General features: G+C 42.5%; 5 protein-coding genes and 1 pseudogene across 5 annotated transcripts; 4 read left to right on the top strand and 2 right to left on the bottom strand.

Annotated features, from left to right (window-relative positions):
• Positions 1-691: 691 nt before the first annotated feature.
• On the bottom strand, positions 692-1,771 carry LOC149059264 (uncharacterized). Its single transcript, XM_089216273.1, has 2 exons — positions 1,075-1,771; positions 692-1,014 (listed from the first exon to the last, which is right to left on the bottom strand). The coding sequence occupies exons 1-2, from the start codon at positions 1,769-1,771 to the stop codon at positions 761-763; spliced, it is 951 nt and encodes a 316-aa protein (XP_089072399.1). The 3' UTR covers positions 692-760.
• A 148-nt stretch (positions 1,772-1,919) lies between these two features.
• Positions 1,920-2,562, bottom strand: LOC149059263 (uncharacterized). Its single transcript, XM_089217638.1, has 3 exons — positions 2,430-2,562; positions 2,098-2,273; positions 1,920-2,012 (listed from the first exon to the last, which is right to left on the bottom strand). The coding sequence occupies exons 1-3, from the start codon at positions 2,560-2,562 to the stop codon at positions 1,920-1,922; spliced, it is 402 nt and encodes a 133-aa protein (XP_089073764.1).
• On the top strand, positions 2,315-3,246 carry LOC149059262 (uncharacterized). The gene has a single exon (XM_089217637.1). It carries the CDS (start codon positions 2,608-2,610, stop codon positions 3,244-3,246), a length of 639 nt encoding a protein of 212 aa, XP_089073763.1. The 5' UTR covers positions 2,315-2,607.
• Positions 3,247-4,355: 1,109 nt separating this feature from the next.
• Positions 4,356-5,138, top strand: LOC149059261 (uncharacterized). Its single transcript, XM_089217636.1, has one exon. The coding sequence runs from the start codon at positions 4,364-4,366 to the stop codon at positions 5,114-5,116; it is 753 nt and encodes a 250-aa protein (XP_089073762.1). The 5' UTR covers positions 4,356-4,363; the 3' UTR covers positions 5,117-5,138.
• Positions 5,139-19,124: 13,986 nt separating this feature from the next.
• LOC107172837 (uncharacterized) lies at positions 19,125-24,338 on the top strand. Its single transcript, XM_089223315.1, has one exon. It carries the CDS (start codon positions 19,125-19,127, stop codon positions 24,336-24,338), a length of 5,214 nt encoding a protein of 1,737 aa, XP_089079441.1.
• A 1,335-nt stretch (positions 24,339-25,673) lies between these two features.
• On the top strand, positions 25,674-26,407 carry LOC149059260 (uncharacterized; annotated as a pseudogene).

The raw sequence follows: 26,407 nt of genomic DNA, 5'->3' as shown, positions 1-26,407 counted from the left end.
CCTAAGATTATATTGTTCGATTCATCTTTTAATTGATACGTTACTGGATTTGTATGTAAAATTTTTGAAATTGTAAATATTTCTGTTGTCCAATTTGTTGTGTATCCCTTATCAAATATATGTTTATATTTAGATATTCTTACTTTGTCATTAATTTTAAATTTTGGTTTGTATAATGTTTTGATATTTGTATGTGTGTTAAGTTTAATTTTGTTTGCATCCATTCGAGCTTCACTTGGTGTACATTTAATTGTTCTATGTTTTGTATTATTATAGTTTTGTATAATTTTTGATATTGTATTATACCAATTCCATGTACCTGTTGCAGTAAAATGTTTATATATTTTATTTTTAAGAGTTTGTATTACACGTTCACAAATTGAACACTTAATGACACTGAATGAACTATAATGTTTAATTTTATATTTTTTCATTAAATCTTGAAATTGATTATTATAAAATTCTGTACCATTATCTGTCTGTAACAATTTTGGATTAGCTTTTTTCAATATATTAAACATAGCTTTTGTACATTCCTCCGCTGTTTTATTTTTCAATGCTTCTACCCATACATACTTGGTAAATGTATCAATTATGATTAAAATGAATTTAAAACCTTTATTTTGTCTAGAATGTGACTGCATGTCTATTAAATCAGCTTGCCAGAGATCATCTTTAAACCGTGTAACTACGCTACGTCTAGGAAATATTTTTCTCGCTGGTCGATGTAGCTCATTAGCTATATTCTCTAAGGTTGTCATTATACTATAATATTCCTCTCACGTAATTCTTCTAAAATAGATATGATTTCATTACTAACGCCAGTATTACCAACTCTTTGTGATGATGTTAAAAGATTTAATCTAGTTACTAATTCATTTGGATCATCATAATAAACTAACTGTGTTTGAGGTATTACATCTTTATATAAACCAGAACCTTTCTTAGCATGTGGTGATGCAGTAAAATTAAACATCTTTTCAACTGGAGGATCTACAGACATAGAACTGTTTGCTGTAGGGTTAAAATCAAATGGTTCATTTGTTATGGTTGTATTATTATGAACGTTACTACGTTTAGCACTCGAACTAGATAAATGTTCGTTTAATTGTTTAAAGCTTATCCGAGGAGCTCTAGAGTTATTAATTTTAACTATTTCTTCGTTTAACTGTTTTTCTTCATTTTTCATTCTTTCGTAGAGAGGTTTTACAACGGTCGCCCATTTATGAAACTTTGAGGTTTTTGGTTTCCCATCCGCTTTTAAATGAACTCGAGAAGTTTTCAAAATATCGTAATAAGATTCCATATCTTGTATAGTTGTATTTTTTGGTTCTTTCTCACATAATAAAGACTGTAGTCCTAATGTCCATGGGTAGTATTTATTAAGCAGCTGTAAGTTACCATGGCTAAAAGTTACAGAGTAATCTCCTATTTTGTAAGAATCACTAGTTCTATCATAATGTAAACCATAAGATTTATCATAACGTTGTGATTTAGGACGTTCAAAAAAATTTACAAATGTCGAATTTAATTCATCATCTTCATTTTCTCCACTAGTGTATGAGGTTTCTGCATTTTTATAATCAGCTAGTTGTAAGTTACACGATGTATTTTTTTCTATTTTTGTACTGAGTGGTTCAGTTATTGGTTTAAATGCTTCACGGAAATAGTTATCTGAATCTATAATACCACGTTTCATTTCCATTATTTTTCGTTTAATATTTTTTTTTGATATTATTAAATTTTTCAGCAAAACTTTTTCTTTGTTCATAGTAAATAATAAACTCAATATTACTGTATCGTATGACCACTGGCAAGACTATGTAGATAATAACAATGTTACATTATATATATATTATATATATATAATTATTTTATTTTAATAAACGTATGAAAACCACATCTATATCTTCCTTCATTCATTTCTCGAGTTTTATCAATAACCATAAACCCATAATCACTTTGATTCCAACATAAATGAGAAATTTTCCGAAATTCTGAGAAATCCATATCTGTCGACGAATGATCATTGAATATATGACGTAAATTCATGTCATCTTGTTTCAGAATTATTAAAAAGTTTGAGTTATCTCTTACCAACTGTTTTGGTATTTTAGAATATGTTTGTGCTAAATAAAATACGGAGCTAGCACCTGAATGTCTACAGATGCTAAAGTATTCTCTAATAACAGACTGTGAGTCACATATTACATCATCAAAAATTATAATAGAATTTTTCTTAGTTAAGTTAGGTTTTATAACTTTATCTGCGTTTGTAAATATGAACAAATTAGCACCTTGTATATCATCCATTATTTTTTTTAACAAAACATATTTTTCTTGATTAGAGGTTTTAGAGTATAAATAAATATTTTCAAATCTTAACCCGTTTTCATGTGTGATTAGATTGTACATTATATTTGTTTTACCCGATCCACTAGGACCAACTAATATAGCACGTATAGTATCAGGTAATAACGAACCATGTCTTGATGGTTTTTTCGATATTTGTACATCTACGTTTATTATTTCTAATTTATCTTTCTGTTCAATTAAATCCATTTTCTTATAAATACTCAAAGATTTTTATTTTATATTCAGTTATTGATGATGCGTTCAACTCGAAAGTGTAAATCGAAAAAGACTGGTAAAGGTATTGTAAACTCTCTTATAAATAGTCTTCCGTTTGAATCTCATGTTCCAGGTTATCAGTTTTGTGGGCCAGGTACAAAATTAAAAAAAAGATTAAATCGTGGTGACATAGGAATAAATCCATTGGATACTGCTTGTCGTGATCACGATATTGCGTATGCATCTAGTAAAAATTTAAACGATAGACATAAAGCTGATGAAGTGTTAGAAAATCGTGCTTGGGAAAGATTTAAAGCTATAGATACTCCTAAAAAGGAGAAAATTGTTGCGTATGCAGTAACAAACGCGATGAAAGCTAAAAGAAAAATAGGAATGGGTTATAAAAAGAAACGTGCTACAAAAATAAAAAATCTTATGATAGCAGTAAAGAAAAAAAGAATGTCTAAGAAAAAAAATGGTAGCAAAAGACTGATTTTACCACCGAGACAAACAGGAGGTGTAATTCCCTTAATACCTATATTTGCGGGATTGTCAGCACTTGGTAGCTTAATGTCTGGAGGTGCTAGTGTGTATAATGCAATTCAAAATTCAAAAAGAAAAAAAGGTAGTGGTTTAAATTTAAACAAAAACAAGGTATGGAAAAAAAACTGTTAAATACGCTACCTAACAGACCGCTTTCGTCAGAAGATATTATAAAATGTATAACAAAGTTGAAAATCAATCATTTCCGTGGAGTGTTTTCACGTGATAACTTACCTAAAAAACCGTATGTAAATGAATGTGGTATTTTAAACTTAGATATATCTTCAGGTAATGGAAGTCATTGGGTAGCGTTTCATAAAAATAAAGATAAAGTAGTATATTTTGATAGCTTTGGTGATTTACCTCCACCAATTGAATTACAACACTATTTTAAAGAGTATAAAATAATATATAATTATTCTAACTATCAAGATTTCAATTCATTCAACTGTGGACATTTATGTCTTGAATTTTTATTATGCATGAATCTGTTACATTAAGTTTGACTGGAAACACAACTTTATTATCCACGAATTATTTCCCACCTCTTAACGTTTACGAGGATTCGGAAATAGCTTTGTTATATTTGAAAACACGAAATTTATTTCCAAACATAAATTTAACTAATAACCGACTGGAGATAGATGTAATTCCGTCATTAAATCATGCGCATAAACAAAAAACGTTTATATGTATTTTGGAAGAAGGATGTTATGAAATTGAAGATATTAACAACAAAATTAAGAAAGAGTTATATCACTTCAATAATGAATGGGGAACACAGCTAACATTCAACGTATCTATTGATCACGTCGATTTTAGAACATACATTAAATGCAATGGAAGACTAAAGTTAAATGTTCCAAACAGTATAGCATCTGTTTTTGGATTTGAAAAGAGAACCTATGGACCATTACATGAAGATCTTCGTTCGGGAAAAGCTGCTAATTTAAACACAATTAACTCTATAAAAGTTATGTGTAATATAGCACATGGGTCATTCAACAATCAACTTCAAAGTAATTCAATATATGAGTTTTTCCCTAGTGGAAGAACTGGATCGAAAGTAGTTCAGTCGCCACCAAATTTGATATATTACAGATTAAACAAAACAGTCATTAATTCAATAACTGTACAGTTAGTTGATCAAAACAATAATCCGATCGATAACTTTAATGAGACATTGACAGTTGCTCTGCATATTAAGCGTCACTAGTTTCATTATTAAATTTATATCTCAGATATTAGAATGTACGAGTCAGTCACTTTAAGTTTAACCGGGGACAAAACCACATTATCTGCAAATTATTTTCCGTCTATAAACCTTTACGAAGATTCAGAAATTGCTTTGTTATGTTTGCAGACATTTAATTCATTCCCGAATATCAATAAACATAATAATAAATTTGCTATAGAAGTAGGTGATCATAATAATAATAATGATCGTATGTGGTGTTATATTAAACTGGAAGAGGGATGTTATGAAATTAAAGATATTAAGCATCGCGTTAAGGAACAAATAAATATTTATAATGAAAAATTCAAAACTCAGTTAACATGTGACATTTCGGTTGATCCTAACGATTTCAGATCAAATATAAAATGTAATGGAATACTACACTTTGAGATTGCACATAGCATGGCACCTGTATTGGGTTTTGAAAAACGAGAATATAAGCCAGAGTATGAAAGACTCTTATCTACTCATAGATCGGAAAAACCTATGAATTTAAACACAATTAATTCTATAAAAGTAATGTGTAATATAGCTCAAGGATCATTCAACAACCATCTTCAAAGTCATTCGATTTATGAGTTTTTCCCTAGTGAAACGCTAGGATCGAAAGTAGTACAGTCACCGTCAAATTTAATATATTACAAATTGAATAAAACAAATATTGATACGATAACCGTTCAGTTAGTTGATCAAGATCATAAATTGATTAACAATTTTGGTGAGGCATTGACAATCGTGTTACATATTAAACGTTACGGATCTTGATATGGGATTAAAATTCAATATAAATCCGCTACTTCAGATCAGTTCAACTAGTCATAAGACTAAAGTGGTACCGGTAACATCAAATAAAGTAAAAAAATTGACGTTGAAAAATAAAAAAATTTTGCAAGCTCTAGGTTATCAATTAAAACAAAATGCCTGAAAGTGATATTTTAGATATAAGTTCACGGTACGAGACGGATTCTAAAATAACGAAAATTGAATATCATTCATATACACCGTACACAACATCGTTTAATAATAATGATGAAATACGAATATCAGTACAGCAAACAGATGTTTATCCGTATCTACACGAGAGCTTTATTTTTTTAGAAGGAACAATATCTGAACCTGATAAAGTGAAACTGTGTAATAATGGTTATTCATACCTCTTCGAACAAATACGATTAGAAATAAATGGAATAGAAGTAGATAGCACACGTGTTCTTGGAATCACAAGCTCGCTGAAAGGATACTTATCTGGTACACCAGATAACTATAATTGTTACGAAAATTCTGGCTGGAATTTGAAAAATGGAACACAATTAACAAACGATAAAGGTGAATTCAGTGCTTGCATTCTATTGAAATATTGGTTAGGACTGTTTGAAGATTATAAAAAAATATTAGTGAATTCAAGATTGGAATTAATATTAACTCGAAGTCATACTGATTTAAATGCGTTAAGTCTTAAAAGTGATATAGTTGCTGCTTCAGGTAAAGTTGTATTAAATAAAATAGTCTGGAAGGTTCCGCATATTACTGTTGATGATGAAGAAAGGTTAAAGTTATTGAAACTTGTAGAAAAAGAAAAAAGTTTGTTTATTCCTTTTAGATCTTTTGAAACTTTTGAATATCCTGAACTCGGGACTACTAAAAAAGTAGTATGGAACTTGAAAACCGCTTCAAAATTAGAAAAACCACGATTTATTATAATTGGATTACAAAAAGGTCGTAAAAATACACTAACAAAAGATTGTAGTATATTCGACCATTGTAATCTAACGAACGTTAAAGTATTTCTAAACTCGATTGCATATCCGTATGATAATTTGAATTTAGATTTTTCAAAAAATAATTTTACATTATTATATGATATGTATACATCGTTTCAAGAATCGTATTACGAAAAAAGTATACGGAACCCTATATTGAGTCCATCTACTTTTCTATCGAACGCACCCATTATAGTTATTGATACTTCAAAACAGAATGATTCGGCAACAGCCTCAGCAGTGGATGTTCAATTGGAAATTGAAGCATCGGAATCTCTTACAGGTGTAACTGCTTATTGTTTGTTAATTCATGATCGTATTGTAGAATATGTACCTTTTACTAGAGAAGTAAGAAAACTTGTGTAATTTTATTGAACAAAATAAAAAAAGTTTATTAAATAATTTGTGTTCTTTACTTGAAATATAATTTTTATAAAAATATTTGATTGAAAAAATTTTAAAAAACGGGGAAAAATAGTTGATACGGTAAATATTTTTGTGTAAGGCGCAAATAGGTGGACAATCTTGTGTAATCACCGTATTGTGTTACGCGGTAAATGTGTTTCCCCCGGTTAGGTTAGGTTAGGTTTTCCCCTTGAAAAAAAAAAATTACCGTGGAAAAGCTGGCTGTGAACATACAAATATATACTACTCACGATATCGTTTCGTTCGATAAGTGCACTATTCCGATTTTTTTTTATATATTGAAAGTTAAGGTGTTTTAAAATTCTGTGTAGAGATGTCTTCGAAAAATTTGGCAAATTGATGTCTTCATTTACGGCAACTAATATTTTCTTTAAAGTAGGTATTTCGCGATTAAACCAAAAACTGTGCACCTTTTGTCTAATGGCGTTTTGGTCAAAATCGTCCGTTTTGTGAATTATTGTTTCTCTAATTTTTCTTTTATTCGGCGATGAAACTGTCCCTTTAGTTTTATATTCTGCCAACGTACGTTCCACCGATTTTAATCCAAGACCACTCATTTTTGAAATTTTTTGGACTATCTCCTTATACTTCAGTTTTTTATTTTCTTCCCCGGATTTTGTTCAAACATTAAATTTTTGTAAAAATTGACAATGATTTCTTTTTGACGTGAACCAACAAACTAAAAAAAAATACGAAAAATTAGTAATACAATAAATATTTAGGATAAAACAATTTATTTTAAATATGTTTGTTTTATAGACCGTTTTGAATACTATCTAATAGATAGATTATGTATTTTGTGTAAGAAACAAATAATAATATCATCGTAAAAAGAAATTACGATGAGTGATTTCCGACATCATAAATAATTAAAACAATTTTTTTTTGTAAAATATTATTTAATATAAACACTTACCTTTCCAGGACGATTCCGTTTTACAGGTGAAATATCAGCCATTATAAATAGTTGAATAGGTAGGTAACACAATAAAAAAAATACAATTTGAAAATTTTACACGTTGAACCGCACGGAATAACAAACATGTAATGATAATAAATAATATTACATTAGTAACCACTCTGTATATTGTAACAGCGTCGTTCGATAATCATACGACGGCGAACGACACATGCCGACCGAAGACCATCCTGTCACGTATGTGGTGGGGATGCGCGGAAATGAACACGTTTTGGTCGCCGCCCAGTCGCACTCTCTCGTGGAACGGAGTATACACAACAACACTGTCCCGCGGATAAACATTCACCCGTCGCCTGCACACGTAACAACTCGCGCACACGACAGTTACCAGTCGGCCAGGACCGTGTGTGTACAATGACGGCGACGCTAAAACGAGCGCCAGCCGCATTCCCGCCGCGAACGACCGACCTTTCTTCGCGCGCGATACCTTACACACACATACGGGTCACACAACATCCGCGTCACAATATACACCATCCGAAGCACGCACACATGAACGGTCGGTATTAATACCGTACAAGGACTTGCGTACACCAAGAGCTTCATTACCCGAGTTCAGTGGGACAAGGGCCGAGGACCCCGTACGGTTTATAGGTAATACCGAGTCAATTTTGGAGCAAGCTCGTATACACCCCGCGGGTTGGTGCAGGGCGGTCGAACCGCAATTAAAAGGAACGGCGAGTACATGGTATAGTTCTATCAGGCCACTCTATCCTGGGCAGAATTTCGGGACGAATTTTATGAAAATTTTAATAACGCCGAAATTCAGTCTCGATTGCGCGCCGACATCGTGTCAACACGACAAACGCCCAAACAGTCGCTAACGGAATTCGTGTTGAATAAAAATCAGCTAGCACGCCGCGTAACCACCGGCCTATCCGAATCGGAATTGGTAGGTATTATCGCCGGGTTAGCACACGACACGTTCCGTACGCACATCCGGTTGCACCGACCACAAACGTTCGGCGAGCTGAGACGCATCGCAGGCGTTTTGGATCCGGCAACGGACAGCACCGACCCGTCCACACAACGCTGGACGCCTAAGCCCAAGAAGGGGCCGGGACCGGACACCCCACAAATAGCACCCCCGGTAAAAAAAAAAAATATTTTGGCAATTCATCTGATGACCAGCCACCGGGGCCATGCAAGTTCTGTGGGGAACTCCATTGGCACAGTAGGTGCCCACACCGACCCACCAGGTCGGGAAACGGCGGGGGAGTCGACGCGGACTAATCCCCCCCATCGACTCATCACCACCCCACCACCCATCAACACACACTATCGGTAGTACACATGGAAAAAATAAACGCAACCGAAAAGCGCGTAGTACGGAAGTTCGACACACAGAACAACCTGCAACGAAAATTTTTTCCATTCCAACGCCTATCGACACCCGTTCACAGGCCCCCAACCTACACCACCCCCCCACCACTGAACACACTCACCTCACCGGTGACACGTGTGTTCCACAACAACCGGCTCATGGGGCAGCCGCAGGTGTAGGGACAAAGGCAACAGAGACCCGTGTCCTACACCTACACAGGTGACGGGGACGCGAATACACACACCACGCATACCCTCGCATTAGGTCACGAGGTTTCCCGGGTTTGGTGCCTTGCGGCTACAACCACGGACCTCACATTAGCGCTGTGCGCTAGTCGAGAGCCGTGGAGGTCTACGGTCGGCGAACGGTGGTGTTACCCCCCGGCCGCCGGCCGCACGTCGTCTAAGGACCACGAGCACCGGGCGCACACCCGTTCCCACCGAAGTCGGGAGAGAGTGCGCCCGTACCGTCGGCTAAGGCGTGCACGTGCCCGTCGCCACCCTGGTCGGGCCGCGAGCTATCCTCATCGCTTCCCGTTTTTGGTTACGGGCAACCTCCGGTGCATATAGCCCCACCGGTAGGCTGGGTAGGCGCTAAGGAGTAATCTCACTCGGCAACTTTCCCCTAGACCAAGCTAGGTCTTTCACCACAAGGTCCCGCTAACAGCCACTCCGAAACCAATCCGCCACCGACCGCGCAGCGACCGAGGCCGCAACGCGACCGGCGTGTGGGGGCACGACGCCAATTCCCTCAGCGCCGCGGGGCCCCCCCACATCCCGAAGTACCATTCTCGCTCCGCGTTGGGTCAGCACATCAATGGTTGGATGGTGGGACCGAGCTTCGTCGGCGATAAAGCCTCTGCTGTGATCCTACCGAGATTTGGGCCGTGTACCTCGGGCTCACGGTGGGCCCTCACCAGCGGCGGTCGCCGCCGGCGCGGTGGTCGCGACCCCCGAGTTAGAGGCTCGGTAGCCTGTGCCACGCCTCCCAGAGGCATCACCGAAGTGATCGACTCGCTCTTCATGAGGTCGCAGTCAGAACCTCCAACACCCTAGTCCCCGAAGGTTTCGGTGTGTCCGCGTCCCAGACGCCGGCCCCGGCTGGCCAGTTCCCTTTTAGTCGCCTCTTACGACAAGCAGGGAGTACTGTTGCTGAATTCTGGGCGGCCCCAGCAACAGGGCCGTATCTCCACGTCCCTGACGCGTGAGCACGCCCCGGTCAGGACGCGCTCGAGCGAAGCCCGCCGCTTGTGCCACTTACACCTTGCGCGCTCACCCGGGCAACCCCGAGTCTGTGCCATTCACCTCGTAGTGAGGTGGCGTCCTGACCCTAGTAGGTCCTACCTATCTATTCTGTTTCTCAAACTATTTTTGTTGAATGATCGTAGGGCTTCGTAAGTTCTTTTGCTTAAGAGGAATTCTCCGGGTCGAGGGGGCCATGTGGCGCCTTCTTCGTGCATGGTAGTGACCAGAGTTGTCCTCCACTCTTCAGTTCTTTTACACGCCAAGAGGACGTGACGTACAGTTTCGGATCCGTTGCCGCATTCACAATTAGGGCTATTGACTAGCTTAAAGCCGTGTAATTTTGATTTGAAGTCGCCGTGTCCTGTAAGGAATTGCGATGTATAATGATCGAGCTCCAATGGCAGGCTGTATCTGCGGGCTAAGTCTGGGATCATGAACTTGGTCCATTCACCCTTGTCCGTCGAATCGTACCTCTCTTGCCAGATCGATATAAGGTCTTGTACTTGTCTTTCGTATTCGTCTAGAGTGATCTCATTTTCTTTGTACTTTTTCTTTGTTACGCTTTTTCTGATTTCTAAATCCAGCGGCATCACGCCTGCCACGGCTGAAAGGCAGTTCGTTGATGCTGTTTTGTAACAGCTCGTGATCGCAAGTAGGGGGTCTCTCTGCATGCTGCCTAGTGCGCTTATGCTCTTCTTTAACAGGCATCCTTCCCACCAGAGTTCCGACGCGTATGCGACGCGTGGGAGGAAGACTGCTTCATATATCGTCCTGGCCGCCCGCCGGCCCATGCCCCAGTTTGCCGAGGTCATCCTTCTGAGCCTGCTGTAGAGGTCTTTTGATTTGTTATTGAGTGACTTTATGTGATCCCAGAAACTCATTCGGGGGTCCAGTACTACGCCCAGGTACTTTATTGTGCTGGTTGCCTCTATGCTGGCTGCATCTTGGCTAGTCCCAAAGTGTACTTTATAGCCAGGTTTTAAACCGCCCTTAACCGACATCATTTGGCTCTTCGCTGGTGAGAAGTTTAGTCCATATGCACGTGCCCACGCTATTAGCTGGTCTAAGTGTTTTTCGATCTTTTTAAAAGCTGTGTCTGGTCTAGCAGCACCGACTAGTAGGGCTATATCGTCCGCGTACCATACTGTCTTTGATTGATTATCAAGATGGATGTCGCCAATGCCCGTCATCGCGACTTTCCATAGTGTAGGACCCAGCTGCGACCCTTGGGGGCATCCTCTAGTTATTTGTTTCTGGTATTGTTTGCCTTCCAGTGTAAGGTTTACCGTTCTGCGGTCAAGATAACCTTTTATCATTTTAATTGTTCTTAGCGAGGCCCCAAGCGTGTCTAATTTGGACAGCACCGGAGACCATCTAACGTGGTCAAAAGCCCCGGTAATGTCTAGAAATACCCCGATTATGTGTCTTGATCTGCTATCTAATGTCCAGTCGTACATAGCTCTCATGGCTGTGATTGTTGATCGTCCAGGGACGAAACCGTGTTGTTGGTCATAATCATTGAGATGTGTTTCCTGCTCAAGGTCCTGGATAACCAAGGTTTCCAGGGCCTTAGCCAGCGTTGGCAAGAGGCTGATCGGCCTATATGATTTCGGGCTTGTCATGTCTTTTTTGCCAGATTTTGGTATAACCATCAGTTCGGCCTGTTTCCACGGTTGTGGGAAAGTGGCCTCCTCTAAGCACCTATCAAAGAGGTCCGTGATCTCGTCGCCGATGATCGGCCAGGCTTTTCTCAGCATTCCAGCTGTAATGCCGTCAGCACCTGGGGCTTTGGTCGGGCTCATCCTCCAGATGGCCGACTTCACCCTCCCTACGTCAAGTTTTCCGTATGGAGTTAGTGGTCCCTCTAAGCTATAGTCATTAGCCAAATCATCTACGCGGAAGAACGTGCCTAGCAGCAGATCCGCTGTCTCGTCTAAATTATTCGTATGATCGCCGTTTTCTTTTTGTAGGGTAGAGGGCATTGATCTCGTTTTGTGTCCGTTCTTTGCCCACTTGAAGGCCTTGCCCCATTTGTTTACGTTAATGTCATTAGCGAAATTTCGCCATGCGTTTGCCTTGACGCGTCTAATTTCTGCGAGGTAGTTATTTCTAATTGCATTGTATGCTACCCTATTCGTGCGGTTCATTCCCGATCTCTTAGCTCTGGCAAGCTCCTTTCTTTTGACCGTCAACTCTTGTGTCCACCATGGTTGGTTTCCCGCGCGGCGTTGTCGCGGTTTGGTGGGCATGGAGTCTTTCGCCGCTTTCTGTAATGCCGTTATTAAAGTACTGGCTCTCGTACTTATTGACGTGTTGTCAATTTCACCCTTCCGTGCGAGGAGGCTCTGTGCAAACTTGTCCCAGTTGGCCTTTCTAACGTTGAAACGTCGGGGCTCCCGGCTGGTCGTACCAGTGCCTTGTAAGCTTAACTTGTAACTCAGGACGTTATGGTCGCTGTCGGTTACATCGCTGACCGCCCAATTGCTGACAAAGGTCTTCATTGCGGGTGTCGATAAGGTTGACGTCGATGTTCGACCTGCCCATTCCCTCTCGGTCATATGTATACAGTGCGGTTGGTCTGTTTACTACGGTGAGGTCGAAGTCCTCGATTAGTTCCTCCACATAGCGGCCTCTATTATTGCCGGCGGGACAGTGCCATAGCGTGGAGTGCCCGTTCACATCTGCGCCGATGATTGTGCGCGTTTCACTTTCGAGAATTGACCTAAGTTTTTCGGTGAAGGTTGGTGTCGGCATGTTGTATTTAAAATATGCCGACACTATTGTTACGCATGATGTTTGACCTTCCGCGATTTTAACTGCTGCAATGTGCTGGCTAGAGAGGGCTGTGAGCTCGATGATCTTCAGCCAGGGAGCTAGTACCACTATAACTGCGCCTGGATTTTCGCTGAAGCCTGTTTGCCTGCAGTTCTCGAAAGCAAAGGTGCGGCCGTTATTCGTGATTGGTTCTTGGATCAGGACTATGTCAGCCTTCGTCCTGTCACAATAGTCCCTAAGCTGTAGGCTAGCAGCTTGTTGTCTGTTGACGTTGTGCTGTATTATATTCAGGGACTTGGTCATTGAGTACCAAAGTCCGTCCGCCTGAGCAGGTTCCGAGTCGCCTGTCCCTTGGCCTTACATGTCGCACTGGACGCTTTATGCGGTCCCTTACAGTTAGCGCATTTGAGCGTGCTCTCTTTGCAGGTGCGCGAGTCGTGCGCCCCTGCGCAGTTTCTGCAGGTCGGAGCTTTCTGCTCGCACCTAGTGGCAGTATGGCCATATTGTTGGCAGTTGAAACACTGCGGGAGGGAACTATGCACTTTACATCTGCACCGCGTCATTCCAATGTAAATTGCCTTGTTTTCGATCTTTGAGACAACGTTCGGTGACGTTTCGAGCACCCAATGAACCACATCCCCATCTTTGGGGCCCAACTTGTGAAGTGGCTTAATACATGTGATTTCGTCTTGTGTCAGGCCAAGCCCGCTATTTTGCGCTGAGAGACATTCGATTAGTTCGTCCTTATCGATGTTGACGTCTACATCATAAAGAATCACCCGTGGCCTTTTAGGACCTATTTCAATTGCTTCCTTCATGCCTCTCATCACCTCCAACGTAACGTCATCATCCGGGATGATTATCAGCGACTTTCCACTGACAATGGTTTTTGCCTTCGGAAGTTTCGTTTTGGTTTTAACTGTTTCCCAAACACTGGCCTTAGCCCGGGTTACCGACATTTCTTGTGGTATCTCAATTAGAAATCGTGATGATGCTTTGACATTTCTACTTTTTATGTACTGATCCTTATCGTTTGTCTTTTTTGGCTTATTTACTGTTTTGGGCGGGGCAACTGCCGTCTTAGCGGCATATGTTGGGATTGGTGCCGGATCTGGTGCTGGTACCGCATCAGCGTTCTTAAGAGCCCTGAGCTCGCTCGTTAGACTATTTACTTCCAAATTCTTGGAGTCAAGTTTGTTGATAAATATCGTGAGGCTTTCTTTTTGGGCTTTCTCCTTGCCCTTCACTTCGCCCTCAAGCCTGCTGTTTTCGTGGGTGATAACCCGTGTAATGGCTCTAAGCCGACTGAGCTTATCCAGCATTTTTTCGGCGATCAACACGCCAATCTTTTTCTTATCCTTTTCTGTTATGATTGTGTGCTCAAGCCATCCGATGACCTCGTCTATTTCCTCCGGACGCTTGGCATTCGTTTTAGCCTGCTTTGCAGCCAGTCCGCTTGGCGAACCCGGAGAGGGTGGGCCTCGCTTTTGGCTGCAGCTAGCAGTGCCCATGTCACCACTTGGGCCCGCGGCCTGTGTCATTTCGACGTCGCTTGGGTCGTCGTCCTCCTCATCGCCGCCTCCCCTAAGCCTAAGCGGGTCCGAGTAGCAGTTTCTGTTAGGCAAGATCGTATCTTCATAATCCATATTTTTCCAGTCCATGTTCGATTGCACATTTCCTGAGCTATTGATGACGACCTGTGTGGCGAGCTCACCCACACCTGCCGGGTCTGAGGTTTCCGAGGCCTCTGTACCAGTAACAACTTTTCTATTATATTGTGTATTCATATTAGTATTGTTATGGGGGGCTGCCCCGATAGCCCTACACCCTCTGGCCGCCGGCGGGCTAGTCCGGCGGTTGCATCAGTACTGCCTAGGGGTTAGTGCGGTCCGGGGTCGGCCTGCCCCGGACGAGGGTTAGTGTGAAAGCCTCTTAGCGACTGGACAGGAGTCCAGCCGGGCGGGGTCACCACGACAAGGTGGGCTTTCGTCGACCCCGCCCCGCATTAGGTCAGTCTGCGCGCGTAGAGCATCGGATAGGCACAGTGGCAACCGATAGGGACAGTGTGGTAATAACGGTTAACACCGACTACCAAACAGTCTCTTTCGCGGTTCAGAACCAGTTGTCCCGCACTACCGATTACAATACGAATAATAACGGTACACGAACACGCCCGGACAAAATTCCGACCCCCGCGGTTGAACTCGAATTTCCGTCAGGCTTCGTAACAGCCCTATTAGATTCGCAGGCGCAAAAGTCATACGTAAACCCGATAATAGCCCGTAAATACGGCAAGACAACCCCTCACGGACCACCAAACAAAGTCCGAATGGCGGACGGTCACACTGCAACAACCAGTGGCACCTCCACATTCGAAGCTAGAATAAGGGCGCTCGACATAAAATTCGAAGCAACTATTCTAGACAACCTGTATCGCGACGCGTTACTAGGGCATGACTTTCTTATCGACAATGAAGTCTCTTGGGATTACGCCGCGTGCACGATTCATATGGGTAAACAAATTCGTACGTCGACATGTTGGAAAGGGAAGACGCAACCACCCGCCACCAGACCCGACCTATCGCAATTAGAATTTGGTAACGACACCGAATTGCGCGTAAAACTTTCCGCGGTATTAAATAAATACGCGGTAGTGTTCACCGACAAAGTAGGACGTACCAAACTAATTGAACACGAAATTTTGTTAAAAGACCCATCACCAATCGCGCTATAACCATACCCGTACCCACAGCAGAAGCAAACGGCTATCGATGATATGGTGCGCGATATGGAAACACAGGGGCTCGTAGAACCTAGCACTTCGCCGTGGGCCGCATCAGTAGTATTTGCAAAGAAAAAAGACGGTTCATTTCGTCTCTGTGTCGACTACAGGAGGCTCAACGAAGTAACGGAGTCCGACGCGTACCCAATGCCAGATCTCAACAAGATGATTAGGCAAATGCGGGGTGCAAAAGTATTTAGTATTCTCGATCTTAGGAGCGGTTACTGGCAAGTACCACTACATAAATATGCGTGAAAATACACTGCTTTCCGGACGCGTAGAGGCTTATTTCAGTTCCGGGTCCTACCTTTCGATCTCAAGAATTGTCCGATGACCTTTGTAAGACTCATGAACGAAGTCATGAGGGGGTACCAAGATGATTTCGTACAAGTATACCTAGACGATATAGTAATATTTTCACGGGACGAGTACGAACACCAAGGCCACCTAGACAAGGTTCTTGAACGTCTTAAGAGGTTTGGGCTAACGTGCAACACAAAAAAATATAAAATCGGTTTACGCGAAATTTCATTTTTAGGGCACATTTTAGATTCGGAAGGGATAGAAAAACAACCGGAAAAATTAGTCTGCATCGATAATTTTCCGGTTCCACGTAAGGTAAAGGACGTTCGAAAATTTTTGGGAGTGTGCAACTGGTAAAACCAGTTCGTGGATAACTACGCGGACACCATAGCGCCCCTAACAAATTTATTAAAACAGGGGGTTAGGTGGAGGTGGACAGATGTTGAACAACGCGCGTTCAAATCAGTAAAAAACGCGCTAGTCACATCACCAAAATTATCTCCGCCCGATTACAGCAAACCGTTCTGTCTACAAACTGACGCAAGCGAGATAGGCGCGGGTGCAATTCTATTCCAAAGGGGTGACAGACCTGAGGAAAGACGCATAGTGTCCTACGCGAGCAAAAAGTTTAACGAGACACAAACAAGGTACGCCGCGGTCGAACGCGAGTGCTTGGCTGTAATATGGGCGACCGATAAATTTCGTCCCTACCTAGAGACCCGGCGATTTGAACTCCTTACCGACAACTCGGCGCTGACGTGGTTACATAGGGCCAAGGACAAAAATTCTAAATTAACACGTTGGTCACTACAACTAGCTAATTTAGATTTTAGTACAGTACACGTCCCGGGAATACATAATGAAGCACCAGACTTGTTATCCCGCGACCCGGCACCCGGACCACCCGTAGACGAGGAGCAACTCGAGGAAAAATTGGTCGGAGTACCAACAACTCCGACGACAAATGTTGACTTCGAGGCCGATCGTATCTTCTCTATGTTCGAAAACTACGACAGGGACAACACCCCCCTCACCGCAGCGACGTTAGAACAGTGGCAGTCCGATGACACCACGATATGCGACGTCATCGCCGGTCTCAAGCTAGACGGGCCAGCACGTAACACAAGGAACGCCAAAACGGGAACCGACACTTATGTCTTTTCCGACAGGCTCTTACGTGTAAACGTCGGCCCTAACGCGCTCATCGTGATACCGAAATCCAAAGCACAACACGTAATTTGGAGGTGTCACGATCACGTCTTATCCAACCACCCCGGTTGGAAAGAGACGTACCGGGCGGTTCGGCAACGGTACTATTGGAAAGGTCAAAAGAACGACGTAAGGTTATATGTCGGTGCGTGCCACGTATGCGCGTTCACAAAACCACTCAACACACGTCCTAATGACCCAATGCAACCTAGAACCCCCCGACAACCTTGGGAAGTTATTAGTATCGATTTAATGGGCCCATACCCACGTTCCGGGATGGGAAAATCGTATATACTAGTAGCAACTGACTGTTTTAGTAGGTGGACCGAGGCTTACCCTCTAGGCACAGCAACCTCTAAGACAATAATCGAAACGTTAGAACGTGAGTTCTTCTCACGTTTCGGTTACCCGCGCGCGTGTGTCTCAGTGACAACGGCCCCCAATTCGTGTCGAACGAGATGTTAAACGCGTTAGAACGTTGGGGAACACAGGGTTGGACAACTCCAATTTACCATCCGAGGGCCAACCCAGTCGAACGCCGAATCAAGATTTGAAAAAAGGTTTGCGCGCACAACTTGTAGACGGCAACCACAAATCTTGGGACACAAGACTACCCGCAATCCTCTTTTCAATACGGAACAGGTGTAACGAACAGACATGCTACCCACCCGCGGTCCTCGTTCTCGGCAGGGAATGCAAAAGACCCGGAGATTGGGCGCTGTCAAGTTCAACACCGATCGGTATCGGAAAAGCACAGGAAGAGAGGGTAGTGCGGGAGCAACAGGTTCTAAGCAAAAAGGTAGGTGTTGCATAAATATACAACATACTGAGTCGACCCAGTCATGTACATATATACATTATCTGTTTGGTGGGGTCGTTATCCGCCTAGCCCAAAGGTCAACGCCGCGCTGTACGGCGATCAAGTATACTATATTAATATACAAAAAACCAGTGTGTATACGGCGTCCGAGCTTGTGACTGGCGTATGCTATTAAGCCGTGGTCGCCACTTGACGGTAAGTTCATTTTGTATATTCCGCCTTCTTGTGTGGTTTTCATTTTTTTTTACGCATTGTTACGTCGATTAGTGCGCGCGGTTTCGCCGTCCTGAACCCGACCATTAAGTTCGTGCGGTTTCGCCGTCTTAAACATAACCTACCATAATCAACGACTCAAGTCGCCAGGTCCCGGTCACCGTCCATACCCAGCAACTCAAGTCTCCAGGTCCCGGTCATATCGTGTTTTGCATTGTCACGCTGTCGTGAGTTATTTGTCCATTTATTTGTATTATTATTTAAATTTTGTTGTAAAATATTAAGCTCATGATAGTGACATATTGGTTAATTATTTTTACCTGCCTAATCCTCTGATTCATTACGGAACCCGCACAGCGTGTCCAATCTCCCGATTATTGTTAAAGGGATTGGTACGTGTTACATGGTCCTTCGAACCGGATGAATTAAGGGGATTAGCGCCAGTGAGCAACTTGGGTTTGAGAATATGAACATTTTCAGTTTCTTGAAATTGTCATTTTGAATTATATGTATTAGTATATTTGTAGTGTAAATCGCATTGTGGGTAATTACGGCTAAATGTGATTATGCGATATATGCTATCTTTAACGAACAGAACAAAGTTCACTTAATTGGTCATACAGTCACAATTCCTGAACGTCGTTAAAATATCATTACGCACCAAATAATAACTTTAACTATATTATATAACATATATCAACCACAGATAACGGATACTCTCGCTTTGATAAAATTAAATTGGTCTATTTGGAAGGCCGCCCGTGTTACCTGCTAATTAGACGGGTCATATCGTGTATGCCACCGAATTAATTTGTCCGTAATTAATCTTAATACTAATTGATCTCTGTACTAATCGATTAATAATCATACACTATTGTATTGTAAGTGACCCGCTTCTGGTCTTTTACGATTATACCCCTTGTGTTAATATACCTATAATGCCGCCGTCTGTGGGTGACATCGAGCGTGCTGAACGATCTTTAAAGCGTAGCATTGTTAAAAGAGATTGCACTGTTGAACAGTTTAGAACACTCATGAAATTAAGTGAGAACATTGAATCTGATTCCGATCAAAAGACGCTTTTTCGGGTCCGATTTGGTGACCTCGACAGCCTGTTAGCCAATTTCCATACCGATCAGGACGATATTCTTGACCAATTAATTATCCTATCGCGCGAGGAAGAGTTTGTCAAGTCACATGCGTCTATTGAAGCAATTATATTGGACAATTTTTATAAGGTGCGAGCTGTTGCAGCTAACCATCACTTAGATGCTGATCGAAGTGTTCAAAATGTCTCGTCACGGAGCACACGTAGCAATATTCAATTACCGAAAATTCTATTGCCACAATTTAATGGTGATCTCCAGCAATGGTGTTCTTACCGTGACACGTTCACGTCTTTAGTTCATGAAAACGATGAATTGTCTGACATAGAAAGATTTCATTATCTGTTATCATCTTTATCGGGTCAGGCATTACCTATTGTACGTTCGATACCCTTCACGGAGGTCAATTATATGGTTGCATGGGAGGCATTGCATACTCGTTTTGACAACAAACGATTATTAGTAAATTATCATCTGGACGCTATGTTTGCCTTTTGTCCGCTCACCAGTGAATCAGTATCAGGTTTAAAACGGTTTTTAGACACTTTCCAACAGAACATTTCCGCTATAAAGACACTAGGCGTTAACGATTTGGCTGGTTTCTTACTATTTTACATAGCATCTCGGTGTCTAGATGCGCAGTCAAAACGTTTGTTTGAAGCGGAGCAACATACTAATGAGACTCCGACTATTGATATTTTATTAAAGTTTGTCAACAATCGATGCAAAATATTACAAAATTCTACATCGACATGTTTACCTAAACAAACGGAATCGAATAAAAAATTACACCATAAATCTTCATTGTTCACGTCCAACATTCCTGACCAAGGACAACAAAAATCTTGTACCATGTGTAAAGATTCTCATTTCTTATTTCAATGCTCTAAATTTAGTTCTCTACCAGTCCAACAGCGATTCAAAGCAGCACAGTCGCGTCGTCTTTGCATGAACTGTTTGAGTGCTCATCACAAAACATCCACATGTCAATCAAAACACACGTGCCGCCATTGTGCTCAAAAGCATCATACACTACTTCATCTCGATAAGTCAGTTGTAAAACCCAAATCAATTGAATCGAGTCAGGATAGTACAGTGTCCCAGTGTGTTGACAACACTTCGCCAGGGAATTCATCGAATGACGATGTCACCTTTTCAGGTACAACTTATACCTCCAGTACCGTTGTTCTTGGCACAGCAATCGTTCATATACGCAATAGCTTGGGTATGTGGTCACCTATTCGTGTACTAATCGATTCGGGGTCACAAATATCGGTCATTACGAACGCATGTGTCACCAGATTAGGCTTACCACGTCGACAATGTAAACATACAATCGTGGGATTGTCACATACACCCGTACGCGAAACAAAGGGTATAACTGCCTGTACAATAAAACCAGAGCTTTCAAATGCTCCCCTCATCTCGTGCGAACCCGTAATAATGTCAAAAATTACCGGGGCTATGCCCACCGTAAAATTAAACTCGTCTATTCGATTAATTTATAACGATATCCGTTTCGCTGATCCACAGTTTGATGTACCGGGTCCCATCGATTTTTTATTAGGTGCTGATATACACAGTATGATCTTAAAGGACGGTGGTGGAGTTATTCATACGGACGGCATACCATCAGTGTACGAAACATTGATAGGATGGATTTTATCGGGTACGTCCGTGAACAACAATACATCACAACTTACATCCCTTATGTTAACGACTGAACCGTCAATTGACCAATTGATGCAAAGTTTTTGGAGTATTGAAGAACCGTCTCCCCCTTCTGTACCGTTTACCGACGACGATATTTGCGAAGAAATATTCTCGCGTACGACGACACGTGAGGAAAATGGTCAGTATGTCGTTTCTTTTCCATTTCGGGTAAACCCCGCGGAATTGGGAGATTCGTATCACACGGCGCTTTCGCGCTTTTATAATTTGGAACGAAAACTTCAACGTGATGCTAATTTATACGACGAATATCGGAAGTTTATGGTTGAATATGAAGAGTTGGGGCATATGAAACCCGCAACAAGTAAAGGTACGTACTTCATACCACATCATGCTGTGGTAAAGTATACGGGTGACCAATTAAAGTTAAGAGTGGTTTTCGATGCGTCCGCGCACTCTACGTTACAATTGTCACTCAATGCCTTACTATACACCGGACCCAAATTACAGACGGATATTGCTGAACTATTACTTCACAGTCGTCTCTACCCGTATATGTTCACAGCCGATATATGTAAAATGTATCGGCAGATTTTGATTTCACAGCGCGATCGTCAATATCAACATATATTATGGCGTGATTCACCATCGAAGTCGCTATGTGAATATGAATTGTGTACCGTGACATACGGTGTGTCAGTATCGCCATACCAGGCTATTCGCGTGTTACATCAACTTGAGGTAGACAATGGACAACAATATCCCGCCGCAAAAAATATATACTCTACAAAAACCTATGTTGATGATGTCATCACTGGCGCCGAGTCTATTTCAGAATTAGTTCTCGTTCAATCACAACTTCAAAAATTATTAGCTCACGGTGGATTTGTGTTAAAAAAGTGGGCAAGTAACTGTGCGGAAGTTTTAAGGTCCATTTCAGTTGAGGATAGAACAATAACATTGTCATTTGATCCCAAAGAGGAATCATCAATAAAAATATTAGGTCTACATTGGGAACCCACGTCGGATGTATTTAGCTACCATACTACTGCATCAACAAATATGTACACTAAACGGTCAATATTGTCAACCATAGCAAAACTGTACGACCCGGTCGGTGCGCTCGCACCCATAACATTCTGGGCCAAGTGTTTTATGCAACAGTTATGGCAGCTTGGAGTACAATGGGACGACCCATTACCGTGTGACATCGTCGATAGTTGGCGAATATTCTCAGACGAACTTCCGTTAGTAGAAAAAATAAAAATACCACGCTATCTTCCGATAAGTGACCTTTCTTCCGTCCAATTACTCGGGTTCTCAGATGCGTCAGAAAAGGGGTACGCGGCTGTAATTTATTTACGCATTGTCCACAATGATAATCGTATCTCTGTTCATTTTCTGACGGCCAAATCAAAGGTTGCCCCCGTGAAAACGGGTAAATGTGACAGTGCGATAAGTATTCCACGACTGGAGTTATGCGGCGCACTTTTACTAGCTCAAACGATGCATCGCGTCAGTCCCATATTTATGCAATTACCAAATATAACAAAACACGCATGGACAGATTCTACCGTGGTCCTTTCGTGGTTGACTACTACGCCAACCACATTCAAAGTTTTTGTATCTAATCGACTGGCAAAAATCGCTGATTTATTACCAAGCTGCCATTGGCACTATGTTTCATCGGGGCAAAATCCAGCGGATTGCGTTTCACGTGGTCTTCTTCCGTCACAAGCAGTTTCGATGTCGTTATATTGGAACGGTCCAATATTTCTGCAATCATGTGAAAACACGTGGCCAATCGATACCTACCTAAAGTTGTCACCGTCATCATTGCCAGAAGTAAAAAATATAGATGCCGAAATATCGGTGTTAACAACCCTATCTACACTCACAGACGACTGGGTTTCCCGATTTTCATCATTAGTCCGGTTACAAAGAACAATCTCTTATGTCCGACGTTTCATAGGGCTGCGTTTAAAGAGGTTGCCAACGCGTACAGGGACAATAACAAATACTGAACTTCATGAAGCGTTAACGTGCGCTATTCGCTCAACACAAACTATTTACTTTAAGGGTTTAGTTAAACTTATGCAGTCGAAAAACAAACCTATTGTGCCTAGATCTATTGCGCAATTGGTACCCTTCGTCGATACTGAGGGAGTCATTCGAGTTAGTGGTAGATTACGGAATGCCGAAATTAACGTTCATCAACAATACCCTGTATTATTGCCGAAGAAATGTGCGTTAACTAATATTTTAATTCGGCACTTCCATCTCATGTATCTTCACGCGGGTCCGCAATTAGTGTCGTCACTGATTGCTCAAACGTATTGGATTTTGTCCAGCCGATCCGCTATACGCCATATCATATTCAAATGCGTCATGTGTGCTCGACATCGAGCCACCGCGCCACAACCAATTATGGCCGCGTTACCGTCGTTCCGTGTTCGCCCGTGCCGTCCGTTCAGCAACGTCGGTGTCGACTTCGCTGGTCCATTCCAAGTAAAAGAATCTCGTCGTAAAAATGCTAAATCGATAAAATGTTATCTTGCGGTATTTGTATGTACTGTTATTAAATCCGTACATCTAGAAATTGTATCAGATCTATCTACAAATGCTTTTATGGCTTCTTTCAATCGATTCATTTCTCGTCGGGGTATTCCATCAAATATTTATTCGGACTGCGGGACCAACTTTCAAGGCGCCAACCGAGAACTACACGAAATGTTAACGACCACAGCCAGTCGGCAAACTACACTGTTGCCGTGTAAATGGCACTTCAACCCTCCCGCGGCTCCTCACTTTGGTGGTATTTGGGAGGCTGCAGTCAAATCCGCTAAATACCACTTAAAGCGAGTTATTGGTGTCCAAACGCTTACATTCGAAGAAATGTCTACCCTATCCACGCAAATCGAGGCCATTCTTAATTCAAGACCTCTGACCGTTTTATCGTCCGACCCAAATGATTTACGCCCACTGACACCGGGCCATTTTTTAATAGGACAACCGTTAGTAGCGTTACCATCCCGCGATTTTACATCAATACCGATAAATCGATTAACTCGCTGGGAATTGATCAGGAAATGCACCCAATCCTTTTGGAATCGGTGGTCGTCGGAATATTTATCTTCACTACAGCGACGTACAAAATGGACGCGACAACAACCAAATGTTATAGTTGGGGACATTGTAATAATACATTTGCCTCATAAGGCACCAACGTATTGGCCTTTGGGACGTGTAAAAGAAGTTCACCCCGGTACCGATGGCATAGTCCGAGTGGCCACGATCCAAACAGCGGATGGATTAGTCAAGCGCCCAGTAGTCAAATTAGCCGTATTACCCGTCTCTGACGATCCTTCCTGTTAATCTTTATTATTTAAAAACAAAAAAAAAAATATATTAAATCGAAATAATACTTGCTCGCTAGGTACCAATAACTATCATACCATGTGTTGCTTAACGAGTGGCGTATAATAATAGTCAATCAATTGTAATATTTTATATAAATTATGTAATCTATGTTTATTTACGCATGAATAATTCCATGTTATATATTTGTTACTTTACTAAATTTGATACCTGTCTGCACCAACACTATTTATGACTGGGACCGCCAACTCTACGATCAAATACCAGCCATCTTCACTACCGTCGTCAGCGCACACTGGAAGACACACCACGTCTTCCAAGGGGGAGTTATGTTGCATAAATATACAACATACTGAGTCGACCCAGTCATGTACATATATACATTATCTGTTTGGTGGGGTCGTTATCCGCCTAGCCCAAAGGTCAACGCCGCGCTGTACGGCGATCAAGTATACTATATTAATATACAAAAAACCAGTGTGTATACGGCGTCCGAGCTTGTGACTGGCGTATGCTATTAAGCCGTGGTCGCCGCTTGACGATAAGTTCATTTTGTATATTCCGCCTTCTTGTGTGGTTTTCATTTTTTTTTACGCATTGTTACGTCGATTAGTGCGCGCGGTTTCGCCGTCCTGAACCCGACCATTAAGTTCGTGCGGTTTCGCCGTCTTAAACATAACCTACCATAATCAACGACTCAAGTCGCCAGGTCCCGGTCACCGTCCATACCCAGCAACTCAAGTCTCCAGGTCCCGGTCATATCGTGTTTTGCATTGTCACGCTGTCGTGAGTTATTTGTCCATTTATTTGTATTATTATTTAAATTTTGTTGTAAAATATTAAGCTCATGATAGTGACATATTGGTTAATTATTTTTACCTGCCTAATCCTCTGATTCATTACGGAACCCGCACAGCGTGTCCAATCTCCCGATTATTGTTAAAGGGATTGGTACGTGTTACAGTAGGGGTACAACCAAGCGCGAACACCGGGACACCGGTAAAGTTCAGCAAGGGCGACGTAGTATACTACAAAGCACACCACCTATCAGGCACATTGCAATTTTCATGCCGGGTTCGCACCGAAATGGTGGGGACCGGTAGGGCTGGCGAAGCAAGTCGGAAAAGGAGTTTTCCTGACCGACCAGCAGCCACCACGGAAAATACATGTGTCTTGCTTAAAACGCGCACCCATGGGACAAAATTAAAATATATTATTGTTCCGCTTGCGTCACCACAACCACACCAATACTGATTGCATAAATTGTTTTTTTTGTTACCCCCCCCCCCTATTACTCCTCCACTGTACGGCAACGATGTATTTACAGACAACATGAGCGGACAACACGGGGAGAAGTGGCAGCAGGTGGCCGACCTCATAGCACAGCTCGGGCTAGTGGCCGTGGACCAGCCAACAACAGCCGCTCAGGTCAACAGAATGACCACACACCACCTGTTACAGGACCCGGTGCGGACGGCCATCTACCGTCGGGGCTGGGACGATCGGACGGCGGACATTCAGCGGACCTTACAGCAACAACCAAGGTCCACACGGATGCCGCCAACTACATCAGCGCGACCGCTGCGATCACGGCCGACCAGACCCGTACCCCTGCCACCCAGGGAACCAGCACCGGCACCCGGGCCGGTAGGGGTAGCTTCGACATCGGTGGTAAAGGTAAAAACGGAGGCACAGCAGGCGAGGAACAAGCGGAAGTTCCAGAAGCTGAAGGAAAAGAGACAGGCAAGGGAACGCAACGCGAGCCAGCAACCACGGCTCGCCAAGTTACCCGCGCCAGTCTCCGAACTGGAGGCCGCCAGCTCGCCAACGTCACAACCCACAACACCAACGGCGATGGAGGTGGACCCACAGTGGCCAAGGGACAGAACCCTAAGGAGCCGGTAGCGTCCACCAGCCAGGGGCAGCCTGATCAAGCGCCCTCGGTGGATTCAGCCGTCGTGGACGCTTGGCTGGCCGCACCGGGCCTGTCGCTGGAGGAGCTGCCGGAAATACAGTACGACAACAAGTCGTTCTTCACTCCGGCCGGGTCCCCCAACCGACCGTAA

Source organism: Diuraphis noxia, unplaced genomic scaffold (genome assembly GCF_037042655.1).
Source record: "Diuraphis noxia isolate RWA-SAM2 unplaced genomic scaffold, SU_Dnox_SAM2 contig0001, whole genome shotgun sequence".
In the NCBI taxonomy this organism is placed as follows: domain Eukaryota; kingdom Metazoa; phylum Arthropoda; class Insecta; order Hemiptera; family Aphididae; genus Diuraphis; species Diuraphis noxia.
This window is presented reverse-complemented; position numbering and strand designations above follow the sequence as displayed.

Bases quoted from the DNA above. Each gene is read 5' to 3' on its own strand.
- LOC149059264 (XM_089216273.1), bottom strand. From the start codon at position 1,771: ATGAACAAAGAAAAAGTTTTGCTGAAAAATTTAATAATATCAAAAAAA. The intron at 1,015-1,074 runs GTAGTAACGTTC...TTAACCCTACAG, and splicing joins ATCTAGTTCGAGTGCTAAAC to CAAACAGTTCTATGTCTGTA.
- LOC149059263 (XM_089217638.1), bottom strand. From the start codon at position 2,562: ATGGATTTAATTGAACAGAAAGATAAATTAGAAATAATAAACGTAGAT. The intron at 2,274-2,429 runs GTAAAACAAATA...TCATATTTACAA, and splicing joins AGTTGGTCCTAGTGGATCGG to ACGCAGATAAAGTTATAAAA. The intron at 2,013-2,097 runs GTAAGAGATAAC...ATTCGTCGACAG, and splicing joins CTAAAATACCAAAACAGTTG to ATATGGATTTCTCAGAATTT.
- LOC149059262 (XM_089217637.1), top strand. From the start codon at position 2,608: ATGATGCGTTCAACTCGAAAGTGTAAATCGAAAAAGACTGGTAAAGGT.
- LOC149059261 (XM_089217636.1), top strand. From the start codon at position 4,364: ATGTACGAGTCAGTCACTTTAAGTTTAACCGGGGACAAAACCACATTA.
- LOC107172837 (XM_089223315.1), top strand. From the start codon at position 19,125: ATGCCGCCGTCTGTGGGTGACATCGAGCGTGCTGAACGATCTTTAAAG.